The following is a 21,477-nucleotide window of genomic DNA, read 5'->3' as shown; positions in this document are numbered from 1 at the left end:
CATATTTTATATAAATAAATTTTACTTTTCAACTATATCTTTTTTTATATTTATTTCTAATAGGAAGTTTGTATTTTCCTGTTACATTTTTTAGTTTATCAAATTAATTATGGTTGTAAGTATAATGAACAAATTGGATAAAATTAAAATTTTATTTCACAGCTAATTGCGAAATTACTAGTAAATTTTCATATGATTAAATTATTATTTAATATGATTCTTAAACTTTCAGATTTATGCTGGTATGTCCTAAAAATATCTAATCCGTATTTAAATATATTATAACCTTATTCGTAAAAATAAAAACAATAAAATATAAATACAAGCTAAATTGCTACGGTTTGAAAAATATTAAAATATTTAATATAAGTATAAATATGTTTAAAAAGACGAAATATCTCGTATTTATGCTATTTTAATAATTGTATACATTTCAAAAGCAAAGGTGCCAACAAAAATAGTTATTTAATATATATTTATAAAATCAATATATCATTTATTTGTGTATAAGTAATTAGATATTTCTAAAATATATAAAAGAATTTCTGAATTTAAGAATAAGAATGTGTGAATTGAATACTCAGTGAGGTTCTTATAAAATAAGAAAACCACTTTTATTTAGCAATTAGCAAACACTCCACGAAGAAGCACGAGAAAAATGAGTAGGGTTGCTTGCCAATTCTGTTATTTTCTGGACATATGAGTAAATTTATATTATCACTCTAACATTAACCCCTTTTTCCACGCGTCAACCTTTATTAATATTCTTTAAGGAAAAATGCTCAAATTTACCTCTAAAGTATAATCTCATGTGCATATTGGCTTTCTATGTTTTCTTTTAGCCAATTGCACATAATATCTCGCCAAACGAAGTTCTTAAGCCCTTCTTTTGACCTGTTAATGACAGAACTGAAGAAAGGAAGAAACTTCCGTTAAATATAATTGAGGTGTCCGATTGTCTGTAAGTTATTTCCACAGACTGAGGTGTTAATGACGAACCTGTTAAATACAACTGAGGTGTTTAAAATCCTACCCTCTAATAAAAATTTCTCTTTATTGGGCTTATTATAGAGAGTTTTTTTTTTTTTGTGAAAATAGAAAAGAGAAAAAGGATAATAAACCACACAACACAATCTCACTGTCTCTCCACTCCCTTTCTTTATCTGTCCTTTTATTTTTCTTGAGAAACCAAAAAGAAAAAAGAGAAAACAGGAGGAAAAAAAAAACAGAACCGCCATGGATACTTATGAAGCAACAAACATACTTATGTCAAAGATCAAGAGTATAGACCCAGAAAATGCCTAAAAAATCATGGGTTATATCCTCATATAAGACCTAAATGAGAATGATTTGTTATCTTTAACTTTTGGTTCTGAAACCCTTTTGCATAACGTGATTATTAAAGCCAGAACTCATTTAGGACTTTCAACAAACACCTTAACTACCCCTTATTCTCCTTTGCCTTCGCCGCTAAATCCTATTTCAAGACCTGCAAATAATCACGACACATTTTTTACACAGTCTTTCTGATTGACTGTAGAGCCAAGAAATTCATTGGGGCTAAAATTGCATACACTAATTGGAGTAGACATGTACCCAGCAAAATGTAGCCAGAGAGTGTAGCTTTGATCAACTTGATGTTTCCCATTTTCGAAGACGGGTGAAGCTAAGTGAAGAAGACAGTGGGAGTACGTGTGTGTATATATATAGCTCGAGAAGAACTGCTTTTTCGTGAGTGAAGCGTGCCGATTTCTCATGGGGGAATGGCGTGAAAGCTTTTAATGGCGAAACAATAATCAGCATCAAAAGATCGTGGCTTTGAAGAGAAGCAACAACATATGTTCTTTTTTCTTTTATTTCTTTCTCTTTCAAATCTTCTTCTTCAATCTTTGTTTCTCTCTCAAGATTGTGTTGTATGGTTTATTATCATTTTTCTCTTCTCTGTTTTCACAAAAACAAAATAAAAACTTTTTATAATAAGCCCAATAAAGAGAAATTTTTATTAGAGGGTAGGATTTTGAACACCTCATTTGTATTTAACAAGTCCGTCATTAACACCTAAGTCTGTGGAAATAACTCATAGACAATCGAACACCTCAGTTGTATTTAACGAAAGTTTCTTCCGTTTTTCAGCTCCGTTATTAACAGATCAAAAGAGGGGCTTAAGAACTTCGTTTGGCGAGATATTATGTGCAACTGGCTAAAAAAAACATAGAGAGTCAATCTATACCTGGGGTTATACTTTAGGCGTAAATTTGAGCATTTTTCCTATTCTTTAACCTGACAACACTGGCATCTTGAATATTCAGTGTATTATTATATCTTCATGATCATGGAAAAGAGCATAAGTTATCCTTTACCTGGCTAGCTAAGAATATGTATCCAAACACTCATATTCAATAATTTAAATTAAAAAGGAAACATAACGAGGCGATCAATATTTTCTTTTTGTTTTGTTTTATTTTTCTTTTTATAAGTTATTATTGTAGTCTATGCACTAATATTTATAAATTTATTTACACTTTGTACAGATGGAGGTTTATATGAGGAAAATGGAAGCGAACAGTGAAAAATTAGTTTTAATCATGTTTGATGAATAAATTTTTTTAGTTGAATGTATAAAAGGTTTATTAGTATTTTTTTAGTTAAAATTGATTACACCCAATTTGGAGTGTAAAAAGTTTTGATTTATAGAAAAAAAAATATAATTAATTAATATCTTTATCTCTATAATTGAAATAAAAATTTAAAATTAATTTATTTCTCTTTCTTCTCTTTAATGAAAGTTTATATGTAATAAAATATAATAGGATAAATATTTTTTATCGCTTCTTTTCAACTTTTTTTTATTTTTTTTTTAAAATACTTTCTCTTTTTTCCTTTTTTCATTGTCATGCATAGCGTTCCTGAAAGAAAAAAAAAAGACAGAGCTACAAGGATTAGTCAGACAATTGAATTTATTTATAATAATTAATTATTATAGTAAAAATCATGAATTATTTTTGAATATTGAAAGCTAATGCAGGAAATATTAATTATTGCATTCATGTGGACTAATGAGTCAAATTAATTTATAATTTTATATATTAGAAAATCTATATTTTTATGAAAGCAAGATTTTGGATATACTTTTTTTCCTATTTTTTAAAGTATTTTTCTTGATTTACATGAATTATTTATATATAATATTTATTTTTCTCTTAAGTTTCCTCTTTCTTCTCTTAAAATAAAATATTTAAAAGATTTTATTTCACCTAAACTTTGTAGCTTTCTTTCTTTTATTGATCTTGTATTTAAATTTTTAAAATTTATTATTTTTTTTCTTTCATATATAACTAGTAGCACTTTGCTTATGTCGTTGCATAACTATTTTATTTATTTTATATTTAAAAATTTATTTTATATATTATATAATTTAATTTATAATTATATTAGTATAAGTATAAATTCTTATTTTATTTTATGATACTTTTATTTAAATATATTAGTATTTTATAAAAATCATAATACATTTTTATGAAATTTTCTATTTTTATATGTTAAGATAAATAAACATGAGAAATATATATACTTATCAATTTTATTGCACTAATAAGTTCTCATATATTTATATAATACTTATTTTTAATAAATAAGATTATTAGAATTTTGCTATTTATTTGTTATTATTATTATTTTCCGATATCATATATATAGATTAAATTTTATTTATTTATTATATTAGACTAATAATTTTTTCGATATATCACAAATTTCTTTTAACTATCTTTGTGATCTAAATGTAAATTTCTATTCTTTTACTATTTTATTAATTTTTTATTTATTATATATATAAACATAGAATATAAATATATATTTTATTAAAAATAATAAAATTTATTAGTAATATGGAGTACCTTTACTAATTATTATACTTATTGTAATTATTTTAAAAATATAAATTTTTTATATTTAAATAAATAAAAAATACCATGTTCATTATTAGTGTTATTTAAAATCGCATTAAATATTTTATAAATATTTATAATTTAATATTTTTATGAATATGTCATAGGTTATTTTCTCATTGGAAAACAATATGACATGGTTTCATAAAATTTTGTCATACAGAAACTCATGAAAAAATTTAACATTTTTTATATATATCTTATAGTTTTTTTTTTTAACTCTTATTGTCCTATTCCCAAAGAGAAATAAAAACTCTTAATTTTCATATTGTATTTGTTATTTTTACCATTTGTTTATTTTATTTACAAGCTACCGCTATTTTTTTCAACTAAGTTTCTTTATTATTCTTATATTTGTCATTAATTTTTTTATATGAACAGGTAAATTTATCCTATTTTTTTTTTTACTTTTTCTATACTAGGTTAGTTGAATTCAAATCAATAGTCTCTCTATATAAAAGGAGCATTTTAAGAGACATTTTTTTTTTCTAAATGTATTTTTTATTTTCTAAAGTCTTTTTTATACATTTTGATATATTTTATAATTTTTTTATCACATATTTTCATATAGTTTTCTTTTACATGACAATTTTTTCTATTCTTTGAGGATATTTGTGTGCTTTTTAATATATTTTATTTTTTCTCATAATGATTTAATTAAAACCTTTATCGGTTATCCATATTATTATTTCTTCCACTTTAACAATGCAAATTTAAATTTTTAAAATTTTTCTGATTTTTTTCAAATATTTTATTTTAAAAAATAGTACTAAGGAAATATTATTAAATACTGAAATTTTTAATAATTTATAGCACACTAATTATAATAAAATTTAGTAATTGATAATTTATGATATATATTTTATTAATATCTATATAAATAAATTATCAAAAAAAATAAATAATATTTCAATCTGCCTAAAAAGCGGGCACTCGTCTAGTTAATTTTTATTATAAGCTTTGTAAAAGTAAGTTGTATTAGTGATGGTTTGTTACACCTAATGAAATGATTGTTAGAAGAAAAAAGAAAAAAGAAAATGAAGTCACTGTCCATTTGAATTTTCAGTGAGCTCTATTACATTAACGTTTAAAATTTTGATTTGAAAGACTATATGATACTCCATAATTGCACACACGTGTTATTTGTTGTTCAAAATGAAGGGTTCCATTTTTATAATTTTTTAATTGTTCCAATCTTATAAATTAGACTTTTCAAATTAATATTTTTCTTAATTCTATCTTAAACTATTCATTCATTCGAAAAATATATATGTTCTTACTTTCACTTTCTTGTAACGGATTTAAACATTGTTACAAGACTCCAAATTCTTACATAAAAATAAACGCTCCAAATTGACAACTGGAACATTGCTCCTCACTTTATCTTCTTTTCCCGTTTCATTTAAAAAAAACCCCATCTGCAAGAAAGCCAAAAAAGATTAAAAAAATTTTTAAAAAAAAAAACCTTATAAGTGGCTATTAAAGACTCCAAAATTGCACGATTCCTCTCTCTTGTGCTAAAAAATACCTTATAGTGGTGGGAGTTCACTTACCAATAGGCTCCTTTGCCACAAAAACAAAAGGATTTTTGGCAATATTGGTTGGAAACCAATCAAGCCATGGCGATTAAGTTTAGTAATCTTGGTCATTAAGGTAAAAGAGGGATGGAGACATATTTGCTACAAACTTGAATGAATAAATCTACCAAACCTTTCCAATCCGCAAGCATCAAATAAGTTGTTTCCTTTTATACAAAGTTGCCTTCTTCTTGTTTCTCCCATGGACATCCAATTTTTCATAATATTTTTAACTTAAACTTATGCCTTTCCTTAACAATAATATAATTAGTAACTAATTAACTTAATATCAATTACAATTAGTTGTCTAAAGATATATACATTAATGTTCAAATTTCTTCCATGATTCATTTTCTTAAAAATTTTCAATAAAATATTCTTCATACGGGTTATTTTAGAGGCAACAAAAGTTATTTTTAATCGAATCAATATAATAAAAAAAGAAAACATTACTAAAACAAAAATTAAGTTAAATTATTTGAAGCTAATTAAGTTAAAGTATCTTTATGGGCTGTTTGAGACTGACATTCAATATTAGGAATTCAATAGATTGACCATACGAGCACCTTATATAGCCTTTGGCTTATGTGCCATATTCAAATTATATGAAAAGATCAATTTGACCTTGATCGTTTATGCATACATATGGACATTTCAGTAATTTTTTAATTTTTAGTAATAGTATTGTTAATAATATTTTAAACGTGATTGTTGCTATAATTTTATATAAATAATTATAATTTATGAAATTTAATTAAATATTTTATAATCAATTTATATTTATAAAATTAATTGATATTAAATTATATATGTATATAAATGATGAAAATTTTAATCGATAATAATATCATAAATAATGAAATTTTTGATTAATTTATTAATAAAATTTATATAATTAAAGCTATAATCAGTATGCTTTAGTATTAAGAAATAATGTTTAATTAGTTTAGTAATTTATTATTTTATATACTATTTTTCAATTTAAAGTTATTATTTAATTAGAAAATAATATTATTAATTATTTAATATAGTAATTTAGTTATAATATAGAAAAATAGAAAAATAGAATATTTATATATCTAAAATAAATATTTATACATGTATAAATATACATATTTTTATACATAGATTTCACATTGCTGCTATTAGACTTGAAATAAAGAAATCATTTTGTAAGAATACTAATGATAAATAATAAGTCTTTTTTAATAAGTCGGTTGGAGAAAAATAGAAAAGGAAATAAAAGAAAATTAGGAGGCTGAGTTTGCCCTAAAAACCCACCCTCTATGCGCTGGTTGCTTGTATAAAAGCAATGCTCGCACCCATGTTATTCCACAATCTCTCACGCGCACCGCACGCTACACAACCATAAACCTAATCTTCTCTTTTCTCCAGCCTCTCCTTCTCCTTCTTTACGTTCTTAGGTAACGCCTTCCGCATCCCTTTTTGTTTTAGTCGATCTAATTTTTTTTTTTTAAGATCTTCATCGTTTCTGTTGTTCTGATTTATGATTCGATTGAATTTTTATTGGTCGACGAAAGCGTCTTTGGCTCGATCGGAGCTCAGATTTTCCGATTTTGTAACAAAAGCCGGTGTAGATCTATGAATCGATTTTCTTGTTTTTGTTTGGTTTGATTTGATTTTTGTTGTTTTTATTTTTATTTTTATGATGATATAGGTATTTTTTTTTGGATTAATTGATGCAATATTAGGGTTTGTAATTTTAGTTGATTCTGTAGCTATTGCTTTGCTTGGTGGTCGCAGATTTGTACAAAATCTCATGTTGATTTGAATTTATTCATTTATCAAAAGGTTTTATGATAATCCCATAGGTCTGGGCTTTGTCAACTATTAGTTCTGGAATTAAGCTTTTCTGTTTATTTTTATTTTATAGAAAAAATTCACATCTTTAGAGTATCTAGCGTTTTAATCTATTTATTTCCTAGATCTTTGATCCAACAATATATGCATTTAGATCTTCTAAACTAATTGATTGAAAATCTGTTTGTTCATCTGGTGATGGTAAATTGTTTTTTTAAGTATAAACCAATGCTAGCTTCCAGTTTTTGTTCACCTACTAGTTAGGAAGATTTATAAAAACAACGTTACATCTTATAAAAGCAGAAAATAATACATTCTTAAGCAAAATCAAAGTATTTAGGATTTTTTTCCAGTGGAAAAAACCAAATAGCAAACTAGTTATTATTTTTGTACTTAATTTGTTTATCATTGTGTTTGCTCAATCAAAATTCAAATATATTATACTTGCCTTGTTATATATATATATATATATATATATATATATATTGAGTATTTAATTAATGTGTATTATTGTGAACATGGATGGATTGCCTAGTTTGTTTGTTTATCACAGATTGGTTGAGTCTTGTTGCTCCCTATTAGCTTGCTTCAGTAGAGTATTTCTCTTTAACACATCTATTGATGTCCATCTTTTTCTGATCTATTGATTGGCAGGATGTTGTATAGTTGGTTTGAGTTTCCTTTTTTTTTTTTTCTTTTGGTTTGTTACTGGACATAAAATGTTGCCTTGGATTTTTTAGTTTTCTTATAGAATTCATTTGCTTTCAGGAATTTGGCAGTTCACTCTGCTTCAACTGCAGTTCATCAAAAGTGGAGCTCGTTAAGTTTGAAGCTTCTTTTATGTCTGAAAGGGCCTCTCTGTTTTTGTCATCAATTGGATTACTTGGAGAATACTGTCCTACGTCTAGAAAAAAGTACAGAGGTTCTTCAGCTAAAGTTGCCTGCATGCGTCTTGGGTTATTTCAGGGCCATAGTGAAGACAATATAGGTTGCCAGTTTATGCGGCCTTTTCCATTTGCTACGAACCTGTCTTCTGAAGGAGCATTTTCAAATTACCAAAGAGAATATTGCTGCTGACTTTTGTCCCTATTGATTAGCTTGATACTGGTCTTTCATCAGTAATCACAAGATGGCGTTGCAAAATATTGGTGCTTCCAACAGTGATGATGCCTTTTATAGGTATAAGATGCCAAAAATGATAACCAAGATTGAGGGTAGGGGAAATGGCATCAAAACTAACGTGGTTAACATGGTTGATATTGCAAAGGCCTTGGCTAGACCTGCTGCCTACACCACAAAATATTTTGGTAATGAGCTCGGAGCACAATCCAAATTTGATGAGAAGACTGGAACTTCACTTGTAAATGGAGCTCATGATACTCCAAAGCTTGCTGGGCTACTCGAGAACTTTATCAAGAAGTATGTTCAGTGCTATGGTTGTGGGAACCCTGAAACTGAGATAGTGATTACGAAGACACAGATGATCAATCTGAAGTGTGCTGCTTGTGGGTTTGTCTCTGATGTTGATATGAGGGACAAGCTCACAACATTTATTCTCAAGAACCCGCCTGAGCCTAAAAAGGGAGCCAAAGACAAGAAGGCTATGAGAAGGGCTGAGAAGGAACGGCTTAAAGAGGGTGAATTTGCTGATGAGGAGCAGAAAAAGCACAAAAAGGAAACAATAAAGAAGAAAGGTCCCACTGTCAGTTCTAAAGATATCACAAAAGGCACTTCTTCCAGGAAGAAGGGCAATGGCTCAGATGAGGATCACTCCCCAACTCGTAGCCTGCCCGATGAAAATGACCAATTGACAGCTGATGATGATGAAGATGATGGTGATGTCCAATGGCAAACAGATACTTCATTGGAGGCAGCTAAACAACGCATCCAGGAGCAGCTGAGTACTGTTACTGCAGATATGGTAATGCTAACAACTGATGAAGAGAAAGCAAAGTCGGCAAAGAAGTCTCCAGAACGTGAGGTTAAGGTTCATGAGAATGGCTCTAAAAGCAACGGCAGCCAAGAAGGGCTTGTTCACGAGATAAAGGCGCATCTGAAAAAGGGGTCTTCTCCAAGCCAGCTGAAATCCTACTTGAGTTCACTCTCTGGGACATCTCAAGAAGTTATGAACGCCCTGTTTGCTGCCCTGTTTGAGGGGGTCGAGAAAGGTTTTTCTAAAGAGGTAACCAAAAGGAAGAAATATCTCGCAGCAGCCACTCAAGAGGAGGGATCACAAATTGTTTTGCTTCATGCGATTGAGTCTTTCTTTGCTAAGTTGAGCCCCGAGGCAACAAAAGAAGTATCATTGGTTCTGAAAGTGCTGTATGACAATGATGTGCTGGAAGAGGACTTTATCCTTGCATGGTACCAGAAGGGCCTGAGTGGCAGCAACAAAAACTCGGCAGTTTGGAAGTATGTCAAGCCTTTTGTGGAGTGGCTTGAGAATGCAGAGTCGGAATCAGAGGAGGAATGACGCCTCAGAAGTGTCTGCAGTTTCTATTGCGTTGGAGTCTTAAAGAGTATCAAGTATCCTTTCATGGAATAAAGATTGTTGTCATGTGAGTGACTATTAGTATCTGGTTTTGTTTTTTTCTTTCCAGAATTTAATATCTTGTTCGATTGTCATTGTTCTTCTTCTGTTTGGTCTTATTGTCACAGCTTATTATGTTCCCCATCTGGATTTACGTTTTCTGCCTGATTAATACCAGTTTGATTTCGGTGTTAAATTAATTGTGATGGCAATTTAAGTTGATTATTGTTAGCAACTACTTGACAGCTTTCTTGGGGTGACTTTGATAGGTATCATCATGTTTCTATTTCTATTTGAAATTGATACAAAGAAGTAAAATACAAGTCTTACCAAAGATTTTAAAAGGAATGCCATTTAGCAATTGGTCATGCATTTCACATGTGAAATATGATTAATGTGCCAACTACTTAAATTGCATGGGCATGGCAATGGGTCAGTGCACATTTTTTCTGAATAATTCCACAGTTCACATAGATAAAGTTGAGAAAGAAAATTAGCATGGGTCGCTCGTACTGTCTGGTCGCTCAATTGTATAAGGATGGTAAATATGATGGAAAAAGAAGAGGAAAAGCAAAGGAATGTGTAAACAAAGGCACAAATATCTAAAGCTAGACAAGTCAGTGAAGGCCATATAACATCTGTTATCTTCTATTCTTAAATCACATTATCCATCTCTTAGGTAGCTACGTCGTAAAAGTTTAATTTATAAAAGAGATAACTACGAGTTTTTGCAGATAAATCCAATTAAAAGAAAAGAAGAAGAGGACACAACAAAATTATATGTACTCTATTTTTATAATTTCCATAAAAACACAACCGGTTGTTTTGTCCACCAAATCTTAACCGTACGATTGGTTTGGTTTGATATCCTCATATGTAGTAGTATCTATTTTCTTTTGGTTCTGAACATGCCAGCGCAATTACGCCAATTGTACTATAACGTATCTGTACAAAACAAAGGCCTTTTCACATTGTGTCGAAAGGGCAAATATTATTATTATTATATTGAAAGGAAGACAATGATATTATTTGTCTTGGGTGCTGTTTAGGACCAGTCCAACTCTCCATGTACTGATTGTTAATTCTTCGTCTTTCCTTTCATTAATTAATAATCAAGTCCAGTCCTACTTTCATTAATTGAACTGAAAATAATGAGCCTTCCCACTTGCCAATGCTAAGTAGTAATAATAAGAATAAAGGCAATTATTGTTAATTATTTATAAACTTAAAGATTGAAACAGCAATTAAAATGTGAAATATGGGAGTATTAGTGAGTGATTGACATTTCCTTTCGGTAATGCGCAAAACCGTGAGTTTCAATTCTAACCAATAAAATTCCTTCGCTTTTGCTTCCTTTCTCGATCTCCGACCCCTAGACGGCACTCTCTCCCTCTCTCTATTCTAACACACACACTTGCACACATGCTCTCACACAGGATTTTAGAGAGAGAAACACAGACCATAGATATGTTAAAAAACCGTCTTCATTCACTTCTCTCTAATATCTACATTTCTCTCTCTCTCTCCTTCAAAACCCCTAACTGACTCACTCACTGATTCACTCACAAACGCCAATGCCGCCGTCGCTGCATCCCTCTGCCGACCTCCGCCGCGTAGACCGTCGGATTTGGCGCGCTTGCGCTGGTTCATCTGTTCAAATCCCTACTATCAATTCTAGGGTTTATTATTTCCCTCAAGGTCACCTCGAACAATCCTCTAACTCTTCCTCTATTGTTTCTTCTTGTATTTTATCATCCATCGCTCTGTCTAAACCCGTAATTCCTTGCCAAATCTCCGCCGTTCAATTTCTCGCCGATCCTGTTACCGATGAGGTTTATACGAAACTCCTTCTCTTTCCTATTGATTCATTTAATCCTTCTGTTCCCGTTCTAGAACATTCTGGAAATCTAGAACAGCATCATGGTTATGATTATGATGATGATGAGGATAAGATTGTGGCCTTTGCAAAGATTTTAACGCCGTCAGATGCGAATAACGGCGGCGGTTTTTCTGTCCCGAGGTTTTGCGCTGATTCGATCTTCCCGCCGTTGAATTACCATGCCGAACCGCCTGTACAAACCCTAACAGTCACTGATATTCATGGCATTACTTGGGATTTTAGGCATATTTATAGAGGGACGCCACGGAGACATTTGTTAACTACTGGATGGAGCAAGTTTGTCAACCATAAGAAGTTAATTGCTGGTGACTCTGTGGTTTTTATGAGGAACATGACGGGAAAAATGTTTATTGGAGTTAGAAGAGCTGTGAGGCCTAACAATGGTGGTAGTGATTGCGCCAGGTGGCGTGAGCAGATTGCTTGTTTTGGAGGAGGTGGAGGAGATGTGAAAATGAAGGTGAAGGAGGAGGGCTATTCGAGGAATGGGAGAGGAAAAGTTTCACCAGAGGCTGTTATGGAGGCAGTGGAGAGGGCAGCGCAGGGATTTTCGTTTGAAGTTGTGTATTATCCAAGAGCAGGGTGGTATTCAGATTTCGTTGTGAGGACTGATGTCGTGGACGGTGCACTTGCTGTGTGTTGGTCCGCTGGAATGAGAGTTAAGATGGCAATGGAGACTGAGGATTCTTCTAGAATGACTTGGTTTCAGGGAACAATTGCTTCTGCTTCTTTGCCTGATTGTGGGCTGTGGCGTGGCTCTCCTTGGCGAATGCTTCAGGTAATGTGTTTGACATGTTTGTTGATCTATGTAGTCTAATGTATTCTTTGCCATGAATTTGTTGTTAAACTTAGAAAAGGGTTGAAATGTTTTATCTCAGTTATAGTTTATGTTGATGGGAATGAACTGCAGAGATAATGCATTTGGTGGAAACTTCAAATGAATTCATATGGCCACTTTATTCTTGCTGTTTAGATGATGGTGTCAGAAAGTGAAAGATTATCACCTAAAAGATTAAGAAGAATTGAAATCCAATGTAGCAAGTGATTCTGAAAATTGGATTTGATTTGTTTAGGACAATAAATTGCTCATGCTTTTGGAATTTTATAAACTGGTATATACTTTGAAGGCATTAAATTGCCAGTTTCCTGTGGCTTTAGTCCTTGGATATGCCATGTTCATATTTATGTGATTTGAATTGTGAACTTTTAGGGCAATGCAGGATAGTGTAAGATTTGAATGGACTGTGCTGTGCCAAGTTTGACCTTGACTACTGTGCTTGGATTCAGTAATCTATATTGAAGCTAAAAGAACATGCAATTTGTAAGACCTGGTTTAGTTTGTTTCTAATATAAATGTGATGAAAAGATGAGCACTTGTACTTTTGAACTCTGACGTTATCTGAAATTAGGTTGCATCAGAATTTTAGGTTGTGGCACGTGGTTAAGGACTTTTCAGTTTATTATTCTTAGTAGTATGTCTCCTTGCCTGCATGTTAGTTTATATGCCTAATGTTTGGAGACTACAATTTGAGGTTCAATTTCTGTTTTTAGAGCAGGTAATTCAAATCTGTAAGCTAGTAGGTATTTGCTTGTGCTTTTGACTCTTCTCCTTATCATTCTGGTTTTTCTTTTTCCTATAACTTCAGGCCTAGGTGTTTGATTATTATAAAATTTGTGCAATCTGACAGGTGAAGTTGCTTTCAGTTAATATTAATTCTTATGTATATGTTTCTGGTTGCAAGGTAGGTCATGAACTTGAACTAGCTCTAATCAGGCTTGTTTCCTTTTCCCTTTTCTAGTATCCTACAGCTTTGGGACTGGGTTCTACTTGTATGTCGGCTTAAATGAGTTCTGTACTGTCAGAATCGCAATTGTTGTTGTCATCTTCAGTGTTGCTCAGATGTTTATTTTTCTGTTCTATTTTTTATTGGAGCATAATATTGCACTAGAAGCAGGAGGCTATGAATCGAGATGATGTGTTGATACTATTTGGATTCTAATGTTTTCCTGTATCCTGCTATCTCAAAAGTGCAGGTTGCGTGGGATGAACCTGAAGTTTTGCAGAATGCCAAGAGAGTGAGCCCTTGGCAGGTTGAATATGTTTCACCCTCGCCACCACTTCATGGTGCTTTCCCTCCAGCAAAAAAATTCAGATTTCCTGAGAATTCTGGGTTTCTGACAGATGGAGAGGGAGAACTATTCTTTCCCATGTCAGGACTAACTAATTCAACAATGGGGAACATAAACCAGTCGTTGAATTATCACTCTTTTCCTGCTGGCATGCAGGGAGCCAGGCAAAATCCTTTTTCTGTTTATGGTTTATCCAACTTCTTTAGTGAGGATACTTCTCATTTGTGCAGCAATAATGTCTTTGGCAACAAGATGGTGCCAAAGTTGAAAACCGTGTCTACTGAGCTGAACATTGGTAGTTCACCGTCTGAAAACTTATCACCAGATAGTCAGAGTAGTATTCATTCTTGTGATACTGAACTTGTTGGTAACCCAGGCTGCAACTCAACTAAAGCTGGTATTAGCTCATTTCAGTTATTTGGTAAGATCATTCACATGAGCCAGCCTGTTGAAAGTGGTTTTGAGGATGCTGGCTACGTGGAAGATTATGTAAGTAAAAGGTACAATGAAGACAATCCACTGGACCTTGCATTAACATCCTCTTACACAGAGCTTCTCAGCAGGATTGATGTTCAATGTCAAAGAGCCTCTGCTGTTGAAGCTTGCTCTTTATGAACTAGTAGTTTGCAGTGTCTTGCATTTAAGTAGCAGTACAGGTATGCTTGTCTTTGACTGGATTCATTTACTGTCTCACCTTTTTGTGCTGATAGGAAATACTGTTACTTGTGAATATTACAAGATTTTATAGTGTGCTTCCTTAATGGTTAATTGTCTATAATATACTTCACACAACTCAGCTAATTGTGGACTTGTATTCTTATCCAAAATATTTTCCATCTTGGCTCTGATAGAATTACATTGTTCTCATTTTCTATAAGCATACAGCATATTCTTAGGATTTTGTTAGTTTGTTCTGATTTACTTGGGATACAGCAAGATAATGTGCGGGTATTGAGGAGATAGGCGACTGTCCTGAGGCAACTTATGCTGATACTGCTTCCTATTCTTTGAATAAGCCTTTTTTTGTCCTTAGTATTTATGTTGAAGTATTAGATATCTATCTAAATATTCGATAATTTTTTGTTCATAATAAAATATGTCTTGTGTTTGTTTCTGTTTATCAATATGGCTTTGCTATTTGAGTTCTTGAAGTCATATATATAGGTCAGAATTTATTGTGTTTGAAAAGGTGCTTTTAAACTAGTTTGTTTTGGCAGCATTGCTCCATCTTGTAGGAGCATAACATATTCCTGCTATGTGCAACAGGCATATTGACGATTAACTGCCTATGAAACTTATAATGCAGTCATTTAGGCTTGTTAAACTAATAGCTTTTTGGAATTATGTATTTCTTAAAGGAGCTGTGAATTTTGTTTCCTCAAATACCGTATAGGTTGTCAGCAATCAATTGATATGTCGTGAAAGTGTTTTACTATATGGTCTTTACCACCTGCCAGCAGACTCTTAATATTTGTTAGGTTGACAAGTCAGGGAAAAAATTTAGGCTCTATTTGATTAGTGTTTTTTTGGTCTTTGATGTGAAGACCGATCCGTTGACTTACTTATAAGTGTAAAAAAGTTTTCCTTGTACTTGCTTTCTTAATGCAACTTCTCATGCTGGATTTGTCTTCTTCCTGAAGAAGTGAAGCATATAATGGCATGATTTGTTTCCATGGTTGCTTACAACCTTTTTATTTTCAATATTAATTGGTCTGGCCATGCTTAGTTAGCTTGAATATGTGAAAAAAACTGAGTTCCAGAATAAATATGGCAATATGGTAGTTTCAGTTGCCACATGTCCTTCACCGGTAAGCTCTTGACATATTCTTTATTTATTCCTGCTTGCAGGTACTATAAGCAGGCAGGAAGCTGACTTCTTAGTAGACCTTGGCAGTAGTGACTAGTGTGCGTTTGCTTTAGTCAGCATTATTGGAACTTGGATCATTGTAAACTTAGTATATGTCGAAATGGAGTTTTAAATGTTTGTGGCATATACCTACTGTTTGAAATTGCGACAGTGGTTTTTGTTTTGTTGTTTGATGTAATTTTAGTTCTATTTGGGATTTCCCTGATGGACATGACCTAGAAAAGAGGAAATACTTGCATTTGTGATTATGGGAAATAATGCCTGTTTGCCTTTGGGTTAGTATCCTGTTAATGAAGTGTTTGTTTGTAATGTAGGAGGTTAGAGATCTAAAACCTAGCATCTCTGCCCTTGAGAATATTGTTTGAAATGTGCAGGATGGTAGGAGAATGTGCTGATGCCCTTAAGAGTGAAGGAACGATATGTATTCCCCCAAAATACGTGGTTTTAGGTTTGTTCTGTTCAAGTTCTTTTAAGGCTGCTTGATTTTATAGCAGACTAGCCGCCGGCATACTGTTTATAGATGTTCAAAAGTCAAAACCTATTGATTGCTGATTTATATTTTGTTCCTTTTGGTCGATATCAGGCCGCAAGAGTTCCATATTCTCATCGATGTGATTCGTTAATGGCATAGTTTTTTACGGAAGTTTTTTGTTTAATTTATTATTATGTTTTTTTTTTTTTTTAAAAAAAATTTGATTACATTTTTTTAGATTAGTTCTCCTCCCTTAAATGTCGTCTTGGTTCCGTTACTAGATCTAGTTAAATCGACCACTTCGCAGAATAAATACTATGTAGTATCTATCTATCTCATGTGTTTTAATAATAATAATAATAATAATAATTAGGCATTTAGAGTTTTAACCACAAGTTTAAATCATCGACTTACTCGGAATCTTTATTTGAATCTTGATTTATAAGTTATATGTATTTTTTAAAATTATGTAATACCACCCCCATATCATGATGATATTTCATCATATATTCGATCCTATTTAGATCTTTGATTGTGCTTTTCATGGTTGGGTTCAGTAGCTCGGATCTGTCACCCAAACAGGGGCAACTTAAATTTGTTGTTTTATATCATGAATCAAATGCAGGGATAAAGTTTTTCTTTTGGTTATAAAGGAATTTCTTTTCACCAGGATAAGTGGATTCGTTGATTGAGCTGAGACAAAAGCTTACGAGTTAAAAAGACTCCTGAAGCCAAGCATGTAGGCTGTCTGAGTCTGACTGGGAACCAACCATTAGAGAAAGTTTGTGCTTGGCCAAAGAGTCATCCACTCAGTTAGACTGTCTAGGTCCATAGGTAAAAGACACATCCCGGAAACACTCACAAAGGCTGTGGATGTTCAAATAAAAAAATCATAGGCATGGCTTAATTTCAATAAGAAAATCGGATATAAAAACTGTAAATTTATATTTATTTGATTGGTAATGAAAAGAGCTGCCGCCCGCCTTAATGACATTGTAAGGTTTGGCTAATAATAATCTTCCAGTTTACTTGATTAGACCCTTGGTCAATAATGACATTCTCAAGATCAAACCTTTTATGTTCAATTTTGAATAAGCCACGTTGGGTCCTATTAATTAATATCACTGTTGCTCGTTGAAAATCACATAACAAAAAAGGCTCCGACGAGTAAGTCGAGATTTATATAAAAGTATTTGTATTAGGAGTCTATCAATTTTTCTTTTTAAAATAAATTATATAAATATTGCCCTTTCAAATAAAAACAATAAAATTAAATGATTTTTGACGTCTGCCATTTTTCTTCTTTCATTTCAAAATAATTAAATAAATAAGCAAAATTCAAGCTCCATTTCCATTCTCCAGTCCAGACGATTCCTTATGTATTATTGTTGATGAGCAGCCGCAGCCGCAGCCACAGCCAAAGCAAAAGCCTTCTTCCCAACTGCAATCATACTACTGAAAATATTTGAGATTCCGTAAACTTATCAAAATTGTAAAGCTATATCATCATATTTATCATTTTTCAATGGCTGTTTCATTCTCAAACCATTCTCTATTAGCTCCTCCTCGCCTCTCTCCTTCATTCTCAGCAAAACCTCCAAAAACCCTAGAAACCAAATCTATACTTCTACCTCTCCAATTCCATCATAGTAAACTTCATCTTTCCAATTCTACCATTTCTAATTCCTCTCCGGTCACTAATAACCACATCGAAAGGCGTTCTTTCAAGGCTTATCTCGCCACTGACGACTCTTCACCTGACGTATGCAATTCATTTTCTTTTTTTCTTTCTTTTTTTTTTTTAATTTTTTTTAATATAGTTACCAACCATGCCCTTTTTAACAGTATTGTACCCAATTTGTGCGTGCTATGCATAAGCCATTCAGTTTGATATTTTGTGGATATCCATGTTTAATACAGTCACTACCCATAGAATTTATTGGAGATTGCTACATGAATGTGCTGCTCTTACAAACATATGTGTGAAACAAAGATGTGACAACTATTATGTCATATAAGTATTCGTACCATATGCTAACTTAAACAAGTTTGGATTTCTCCAATTTTGGAATCACTGAACATGCCTGCATTATGATGGTTAGGGGATCTCTTCAACTTTTATGTTGAATCAAAGTGATCATGCTATGGTGAAGCGGCCACTCATTAGCTTGCTCCCTCGTTCTGACACTCACATTCGCACTCTTCAATAACTTGCTTTTGTTTTTTCCAAGTTTAGATCCAATTTATGATATGATATTCACCTTCCTCAATTCTTTACTATAACTTATGTTTGATGATTTCTTTTTCCCTTAAGATGAGAGTCGTTAATAAAAATGATTAAACTAATTTCCTCCTCTGGCATAATGTTTCTTATCTAGATTATAACAAAGAGGAGAATCATTGGAATTCAAAATGATCAACTCTTCTGATATAATTGTTTTCATCCAGACAAATAATGAAGAGGGGAGTGATCAGAATGATAAGAAAGCATTGCAGAAACAAACAGATGCCAAACACCTACCCAGTTTGACGAAGCTTATAAATATTTATAAAGAGGCTATTCTTCTTGGAGATGAGAGGACTGTAACAGATATTGAGGCAAGGATAAAGATCATAGAAAATACTAATTATGAATTAGTACAGAAAGTTTCAGATTTATCCACAGAAATAACTTCTGGCAAGGAGAAATATATTCGCCTGCAAGCAGACTTTGATAATTTTAGAAAAAGATCAGAGAAGGAAAGGCATACTATCAGGAGTGACGCCCAGGGAGAAGTGATTGAGAGCCTTTTACCGATGGTGGACAGCTTCGAAAGGGCCAAACAACAAATAAAACCAGAAACAGAAATGGAAAAGAAGATTGATACAAGCTACCAGGGTATATACAAGCAGTTTGTGGAGATCATGAGGAGCTTGCAGGTGGCTGTAGTAGCGACAGTTGGAAAGCCATTTGACCCCTCGGTATGTAAAGCCTGAAGAGAATGCTTGTTTACTTTTATTCCTATTAATGCTATATCACGCCTTTATGTTGTTATATGTTCATGCTGATGGAAGTAGATGAGACTAAGCTTGAAAGTTTCAGTTGGGTATGCTTCGCTTTTGTTTATAGCATCTCCAGGAATTTGCTGCAATGATTCTCAATATGCTTAGGATATAATCAGTGGATTGAAATATTTTAAGAAATGATGAATATGTTGCACTCTGCTTCTTGCACCTTCTAGATGGAGGATATAACGTGCAATCTTAAGTGATTGTAGTCACCATGTAAACATTCATTAATTCAGCATCCTCTCATTAACATTTCTTAATGCTTGAATTAACTTTCATGTTTTAATTGCAGTTGCATGAGGCCATTGCACGTGAAGAGTCACAAGAGTACAAGGAAGGCATTATAATTCAAGAATTCCGCCGTGGATTTCTTCTTGGTGGTCGGCTTCTAAGACCAGCGATGGTCAAAGTTTCTGCTGGACCTGGTAGGAAGAAGGCCCCTGTTGGTGCTGAACAACCCGCAACAGCAGCTGGAGTAGACGACAGATAGTATTGTTGCAAAATTGACAGTTTTTACAATAGTGTTGCCAGCTTGTGAAGCTATTGGTATTGAACAGTTCATTTCTTTAACATTTGGGAGAGAGAAATTGTTATCCCATGGGCTGTAGAATCCAGTTTTCCTGTCTTACAAACAGACATTTTGTTTTACGGAAAAGGCAGTCCTTGATACAATAACATTATACAATGTTAACCAATTGGTTCATTATGTGGGAATGCGGACAATCTGTTCTAATTTGTGTTTTTGTGAATCTATGAATGGAATTCTGCACATCTCAGAAGATAAATTTAGCTGTAATAATTTGAGGTGAAGGACTCACCCTAAATGCAAACTGATGGATGAGAGTTTTGGCAACAGGTAATTTCTATATGATCATTAGCATTTCAAGCTAATGATTTGTTTTATGTTTGATCATTAGCATATGTACGCATCCCCTTTGATATCTATACTGTCTACACTTTATAAATATAAATCCATACGAATAGCACTAGAATTGAAATAAATTAGCATTTCTATTATATGAAATTTGAGACCAGAGAATTCCCAGCCATACAACAGTTTCTGAAAGTGAACAATATATACACGCATCATATTCTGTATCTTTTTAGACCTGGGTCTTGATTTCTTTCTTGGGACCCAACAATGGATAGGGATTTTGGTCCATCATTAACCCCCTTTGCGTCTCCATTAAGAATTCGAGAATTTTAATCTCCTGCCGATGCGGATATGTTCATTCTGCACTGCTGCAAATGCTACCATGAGATATCATCATCTAGGAACAGTTATCAGTTATTTCCATCACTCAATCGTACACTAAGATGCCATCGAAAGTTGAACGAGCACATGCCACCAAGGGTCACTTTGCCCCAGAAAGACTAATCCAATGATTCAAAACTTCAAATGATGGTTAGTAAAACCCTAATCAAATTTAGACTGACAGATCGAACTCACTCTTCTTCTCCAAAAAAGAAATAATAATAATAATAATAATAATAATACCAAGAAAGTCTAATCCTTTAACAGCAATATCTTCAACAGAGATAACTGAACACACAAATACCAACTCAAACAACTAAAACCAGATCATTACTAAATACACGCAGACAATAACAAAAGCAATAGTATATCACCGAGATTCAGAATTACGAGCATTAATGGAGTTATAGTATCTGGATATTCGACGAGTCATAGGTTTAGGCTTAAAAGGCTTTTTACGCAAACCAAATATCTCTTGCACTAGAGGTACATGCACCAGCACCAGCTTCCATGCCAATAACCACCCTGCAATTTATTTATTATCTTCATAATTAACAAAAATAATCTCATAAATTAGGCACCCAATAAAAAAACAAGGAATTACCCAGAGATATGACCAAGAAGACGAAGGAAATAGCGAGAATCGGACGCAGAATCAATAACACCAAATAATCCCAATGCGAAATCCAGGTCTCCATCGAGTATTGACCAAGCTCGTTGCTTTTTCTTTCATCGATTGTTATGTATTACTTCTTTTCTTGTTTAGCGATCGATGGGTTGGGCTGTCATGGGCTATAATTGTAGATATTGGGCTGTTAACCAGTGGGTGTGACCCAATACTTTAATATACTAGTCGGTCAAAACTAAAGAATAAACGCGCGCACTTGAACCCAACCGTCATTCCGTCCAAATAGAGAAAGCTGCTTTCCCTCC

General features: G+C 32.6%; 4 protein-coding genes across 5 annotated transcripts; 3 read left to right on the top strand and 1 right to left on the bottom strand.

Moving 5' to 3' along the window:
• The first annotated feature begins 6,741 nt into the window (after nt 1-6,741).
• Nucleotides 6,742-10,071, top strand: LOC8262994 (eukaryotic translation initiation factor 5). Its single transcript, XM_002513797.4, has 2 exons — nt 6,742-6,948; nt 8,114-10,071. Exon 2 carries the CDS (start codon nt 8,475-8,477, stop codon nt 9,816-9,818), a length of 1,344 nt encoding a protein of 447 aa, XP_002513843.1. The 5' UTR covers nt 6,742-6,948; nt 8,114-8,474; the 3' UTR covers nt 9,819-10,071.
• A 1,032-nt stretch (nt 10,072-11,103) lies between these two features.
• Nucleotides 11,104-16,446, top strand: LOC8262995 (auxin response factor 17). Of its 2 annotated transcripts, none has more exons than XM_015716078.3 (3): nt 11,104-12,550; nt 13,807-14,558; nt 16,144-16,446. In XM_015716078.3, exons 1-2 carry the CDS (start codon nt 11,450-11,452, stop codon nt 14,515-14,517), a joined length of 1,812 nt encoding a protein of 603 aa, XP_015571564.2. In that variant the 5' UTR covers nt 11,104-11,449; the 3' UTR covers nt 14,518-14,558; nt 16,144-16,446. The 2 variants fall into 2 exon arrangements, with proteins under 2 accessions (XP_015571564.2, XP_002513844.2); XM_002513798.4 differs by lacking the exon at nt 16,144-16,446 and adding an exon at nt 15,751-16,048 and having other exon boundaries at nt 11,105-12,550.
• A 1,129-nt stretch (nt 16,447-17,575) lies between these two features.
• On the top strand, nt 17,576-19,984 carry LOC8262996 (protein GrpE). Its single transcript, XM_002513799.4, has 3 exons — nt 17,576-18,003; nt 18,690-19,202; nt 19,582-19,984. Exons 1-3 carry the CDS (start codon nt 17,767-17,769, stop codon nt 19,777-19,779), a joined length of 948 nt encoding a protein of 315 aa, XP_002513845.1. The 5' UTR covers nt 17,576-17,766; the 3' UTR covers nt 19,780-19,984.
• Nucleotides 19,985-20,281: 297 nt separating this feature from the next.
• On the bottom strand, nt 20,282-21,360 carry LOC107260860. Its single transcript, XM_015716034.3, has 2 exons — nt 21,149-21,360; nt 20,282-21,069 (listed from the first exon to the last, which is right to left on the bottom strand). Exons 1-2 carry the CDS (start codon nt 21,240-21,242, stop codon nt 20,915-20,917), a joined length of 249 nt encoding a protein of 82 aa, XP_015571520.1. The 5' UTR covers nt 21,243-21,360; the 3' UTR covers nt 20,282-20,914.
• Nucleotides 21,361-21,477: the final 117 nt, after the last annotated feature.

Source organism: Ricinus communis, chromosome 2 (genome assembly GCF_019578655.1).
Source record: "Ricinus communis isolate WT05 ecotype wild-type chromosome 2, ASM1957865v1, whole genome shotgun sequence".
NCBI lineage: Eukaryota > Viridiplantae > Streptophyta > Magnoliopsida > Malpighiales > Euphorbiaceae > Ricinus > Ricinus communis.
The sequence above is the reverse complement of the archived record's forward strand: the minus strand, read 5'-3'. Positions and strand labels throughout refer to the sequence as shown.